The sequence below is a fragment of the Microtus ochrogaster genome, chromosome 1 (assembly GCF_000317375.1).
Source record: "Microtus ochrogaster isolate Prairie Vole_2 chromosome 1, MicOch1.0, whole genome shotgun sequence".
Taxonomy (NCBI): Eukaryota; Metazoa; Chordata; class Mammalia; order Rodentia; family Cricetidae; genus Microtus; species Microtus ochrogaster.
Genome location: NC_022009.1, coordinates 37,649,151 through 37,654,488, shown reverse-complemented (window position 1 = coordinate 37,654,488; position 5,338 = coordinate 37,649,151). Strand labels below are relative to the sequence as shown.

The window sequence follows — 5,338 nt, the reverse complement described above, 5'->3', positions numbered from 1 at the left end:
CTTAACTGAGCCTTCTCCAACCTGGTTTCTGACAATTCTTGTCTCATGTTCCCTCCATCTTTTTGAAGTACATCAGGAGACCATATCATGCTACTTATCAGGGTAATACGTTAAAGCACTTGGGCATTATATGGAAAAAAAAATCCCCCCCCCCAAGGAAGTTGTAGAGCAGTGTTTCTCAAAATGTGGGTCACGACCCCTGGGGGTCTAATATCAGATATCCTGTATATTTACATTATGGCTCATAACAGTAGCAAAATTACAGATATGATCTAATAATGAAAAAATTTTTTCAAGACAAGGTTTCTATGTGTAGCCCTGGCTGTCCTGAAACTTGCTCTGTAGACCAGGCTGGTCTCCAACTCACAGAGATCTGCCTGCCTCTGCCTCCTGAGTGCTGGGATTAAAGGTGTGTGCCTGGCTCGAATGAAATAATTTTATGGTTGTGGGGTTACCACAACATGAGGAATTGTATTGAAGGGCTGTAGCATTAGGAAGGTTGAGAACCACTGTTTTAGGATGTAGCATTTGGACTAATAAATGGTACAAAAGCTTACCGCGCATTTTCTTCATTCATTATGTTAATTTTGTAGCACAGTGTGAATTTATGAGCACGTGTTTACCTCTCTAGAGGTGGGGGGACCTGAGAGAATGGAGCCTAGAAGTGAGGTGGACTAAAGCCTCATACAATAGCCAATTTTATTTATTTTTTTAAAAAGGTTTATTTATTATGTAGACCAGAAGAGGGCACCAGATCTCATTATGGATTGGCAGCCACCATATGGTTGCTGGGAATTGAACTCTGGGCCTTTGGAAGACGAGTGCTCTTAATTATGGAGCCATCTCTCCAGCCCTGTGATAGCTAATTTTATTCAGAGAATGAGACAGTTTATACTCTGAAGGTTAAGAGGAGTCACATGGGTAAAGTGTATAATCACAAGGGCAAGTCAGAGGTGATGGGAAAGAAACCCTTACGTGGCAAAAATATGTTTTTCCCTTAGTGGCATCTAAACAATAGCCAGTTGTAATGGCTAATCTGCAGTAAACTCATTTGTATCTCATTTGTATGGATCCGCCACATCTGGGAGGGGCACAAAAGCACATTCTGAGAAAAATGCCCTGTTTTTTGAAGAAAAGGAGGTCACAAGATGCTTGTTTTGTTTTTTTTTACAAGCACTCAGAATTCTCATACAGTCCCATTCTTGGACAGTGTTCTGACAGACACGGAGCTCCGGAGAGTTTAAACCTACAGAAAACATGAGCTTAATTACAGTTGCTGAACATTTCAGTCATTCAGGAGCTCAACTAAGTCCCGAGTTCATGTCACTTGTCATCGTGCACGGATATAAGTCAGAGTCCTGTTAATGTCCTACCAGTCCCTGTGACTTGCCTACTTCATACTTTCTAGGCCCTCGATTACAAATCTTCCCAGTCCATTCTGCTCAAGACGATCTCGCCTTCTTATAACTTCTCAAAGCTGGCCAGGATATCCTGTCTAACGGACTTTGTATTCAGTTGTCTCTTCCTGTCTAGACCCCTTGTATCTGTATACCTCACTTGTTTAAAGTTTCTACCCAAGATTCCCTTATCATTGAGGCCTTAACCATCCTCTGCATAACCAGTGCCTCATTTACCATCCCATGCCCCTGTTTCCTTTCCCCCGTAACGTCATTCATCAGCTCCTATCTAACACTACATTTTGTCTAGTTGTGCCCTCCGGTTCAGATGCAGTCTTTATAAGCTCACAGACCGTGCATCTTATCCTGCTACATCCCCAGTGCCCAGAGTAACAGTAGACACGTTAGTCATGTGAGGGTGAGGCACGCTACATTTAAACAATGTTGTGCCGGGCGGCGGTGGCACCCGCCTTTAATTCCAGCACACGGAAGGCAGAGGCAGGCAGATCTCTGTGAATTCGAGGCCAGCCTGGTCTACAGAGCAACTTCCAGGCCTGGCTCCATAGCTATTTAGGACCAAACACACACACACACACACACACACACACACACACACACACACAACCAAACCCTACCTCCCCCCAAATGTACATGATGGTACACGTAATTCCAGTACTCAGGAGGTGGAAGTAGAAAGATCATCAGTTTGAAGCCCACTTGGGTTACAGGAGCTCCTGTCTCAAACAAAGGTTGAAACTGTAGCTAAACCCATATGCATGGTGTGCACAAGTCTCCGGACTTAATCCTCAGCACCAAAAAAATTCTTCACCAAATCAAGTTGAAGATGTAGCTCATCAACCCCACCACTACTGACAATGTTCTGGTTTGCTTCTTTTCTTTGGTTTGTGCTTTTTCTCAATGCATTTTCTCGCCTTCCTTGCTACTATCCACACGTCCCTGTCCAATTCCTTGTTCTGGGACACGGAAGTTTGAAAACCCCTTGGAGGCACTCAAGTAGATATCTGGTGAGATTATTCAGATTCCAGTAACAGATAATTCGGTAAGGGGTAATCAGATTCCACATACTGGGGATACTCCTAATGTTCCTTTCTGTACAAGGTAACTGGCGGGGCGGAGGTGGGGGGGTGGGAGGGCGGGGCTGGTGGCACAAATTTTTAATGCCAGCACTCGGGAGGCAGGCAGAGGCAGGTGGATCTAAGAGTTCCAGGACAGACAAGGCGACACAGAGAAACCCTGTCTCGAAAAACCAAAAACAAAACAAAAACGTGCTTTCTGCTTGGACTCTTGAATTGCGTTCCGCTTTTGCAGCTCTGTAGCTGTTTCCAAGGCTCTGGCACGGAGCCGACTCACAAAGGCTGGAAAATAGAGTAATGTGGGTGGGCTTCCCCGCGTGGTGGGAGGACCCTGTCGAATTGTCTCGCAGCCACGCAACAGCTCCTGTAGGTAGGATTAAGGAGACACCCCCTACCCCCCCAAGGGCTGCCTCCCACCTACAAACAAACCTAGTTGCGCTGGTGGAAAGCGCCCGTCTTCCACCGCCTCTTCCGTCTCCACCTCCCGCTGGTTGAGCAGAAACTACCGTCTTGCCCGCCCACAGGCGGACCTCCGCAATCCCACAGTCCTTCGCGCCTAGGACGCGTCAGACAGCGGCCGTTTGACGCCACCCGTCACCGAGGATCTCAACAGTCGCTGCCACTTTGCCGGCGCTGTTGTGGCGGCCGGCGTTGAGTTGGCAGGACTGTCCCAGGAAACTGATGAAAGTCACTAAAGTTGACAAAGAGTGCTCCAGTCGTTGGGTGGGAAGTTGTGGGAAGGGGCAGAGGCCCCGTTCGGCGCCCACTGCGGCGAGCCCTTGGCGAAGCGCCCGGCCGGGCCTCGGCTTTGACGCGGCCGGTGGTGGGAGTGCCGCGTCCTGCCAGTCCTGGTGTCTGGATCCACACCAGCCGCGGGCGTTCGGGGACATTTGGAGCGGACACCGTGCTCTCCACCCGCAGCGATGTCCTCCTGGTTCGGGGGCCTCGGCTCCGGCTTGGGCCAGTCTCTGGGTCAAGTAGGGGGCAGCCTGGCGTCCCTCACTGACCAGATTTCAAACTTCACGAAGGATATGTTGATGGAGGGCACGGAGGATGTGCCAGGTAACAGCTGGAGCGAGGCGGGAGGGCTCGGCTGGACCCTGAGAAAGTCCTCTTGGTTCTGGGTTGGTTGCCGATCTATTGGCAGACGCGGACTGGTCTCTTAAGGAGTCGCCCCGCATGTTTTCCTTTGCCCTCCACAGCCGCTTTTCCAGCCTGCGGGACCCCCCGTGGAGACTTCTGGGTGCCCCCGTCCCCAACCCTATTGGAAACCCTGGATAGCTCAGTAAAGTGGAGATGCTACTTTTATGCCGAATAGGGACTTAATTGGGCTGTCCATGCTTATTTCTTATGCCCTTATTTTTTTGGGGGGCGGATCTGATTTTTTGATCCTGTTCCTTAATGTTTTTCTTAAATACTCATAATTAAACATAAGGTGACCCCCGTCCTGTCTTTAGCAAGGTGTCAGGTGAATAGGGCTGTTTATCTCTTCAACTATTTTCTGATTTTGCTCATGGTGAAGATACATTGCAGCTAAAAATAGTATTTTTGTGTGGGATTGCACATTTCTCCCATATTTTTGACAGAACCAGTGAAATTACTTTATACTTTGTCCTTTTGAATATTCTTATCTACTTCACAAACTTAAAATTATTTAAAATTATTATTATCATTATTATTTGTGTGTGTGTGATGTGTGTACCGGCGTCTGTGACACAGTGATGGCATGTGGAGAGGTCAGAAGAGAAGTTGGTGGAGTTGTTCTTTTTCCACCTTTAGGTGGGTTCTGGCATGTAACTTGGTTCTCTGGGCTGTCATGGCAAGTGCCTTTACTCACGGATTTGTCTAGCCAGCCTCCTTCAGGTTTTTGAAGTCATCATCTTACTGTCCTAATGAATGGTGACCTAGAATTGAATCGTAGTCGGTGATTAGGTTAATTACTGTTCTTGACATTGCTTTGTGTAGGTAGGGGTTTTACAAGTTTTAGTCAAGGGGAAGGGTAGATAATCCAGAGGTTAGGATTGCTGGCTGCTCGCCCAGAGGACCCAGGTTTGATTCTTAGCACTTCTTAGACAGTAGTATCTCACAACTGTCTCTTAATGTCATTCAGTTCCAGGAGATCTGATACCTTCTTAGGGACTTACCAGGCACGACGTACACAAATGGTGCACAGACGTGTGCAGACAAAACAGCCATGTTCACAAAATAGAAAGGTTTTAAAGTTCTAGTCAGTGTTTGCTGTACATCTCAGGCTGGCCTAGTGGTGACAGTCTTCCTGCCTCAGCCTCTCACTGCTGGCCTTACAGCCGCATGCCACCACACTGTGACAGTGTTCTTTTTTTTAAAAAAGATTTATTTATTTATTATGTACACAGTGTTTAGCCTCCATGTATGTCTGCAGGCCAGAAGAGGGCACCAGACCTCATTACAGATGGTTGTGAGCCACCATGTAGTTGCTGGGAATTGAACTCACGAACTCTGGAAGAGCAGCCAGTGCTCTTAACCTCTAAGCCATCTCTCCAGCCCCAGTTTTATTTTTTTTATAAATGAACAGCTTACTGTTCTGGTTTAATCTATAGGAAAGGATGACTAGAGATTGAACTCAGGGTCTCCTGACTTGTGAGTACACTCTACTGAATTATACTTTCAATTCCCCAATTTTTTTTCTATCATGGTTTAATAACCATGTGTTTTTGCTGGAAACAGTAAAATGTTTTGATAGGAAAAGTTCTTAAATTTAGAAGGAAAACTGGGTCATTTTACCGCTTGGACTTCCTTGAAGGGAGGAAGGCTCATGGCTTGGGCTTCCCTTTTGTGGAAGGAAGGCTCATGGCTTGGGCTTCCCTT

General features: G+C 46.9%; 1 protein-coding gene across 2 annotated transcripts in view; it reads left to right on the top strand.

Moving 5' to 3' along the window:
* The first annotated feature begins 3,084 nt into the window (after window positions 1–3,084).
* Trip11 (thyroid hormone receptor interactor 11) overlaps window positions 3,085–5,338 on the top strand; it is a 76,744-nt gene continuing 74,490 nt past the window's right edge. Inside the window, exon 1 of one of the 2 annotated variants that reach the window (XM_013346023.2) lies at window positions 3,085–3,553. In XM_013346023.2, the coding sequence (XP_013201477.1) occupies window positions 3,415–3,553 (139 nt within the window). In that variant the 5' untranslated portion in view covers window positions 3,085–3,414. The remainder of the gene's footprint in view (window positions 3,554–5,338) is intronic. The other variant, XM_026780743.1, reaches the window with a different exon arrangement.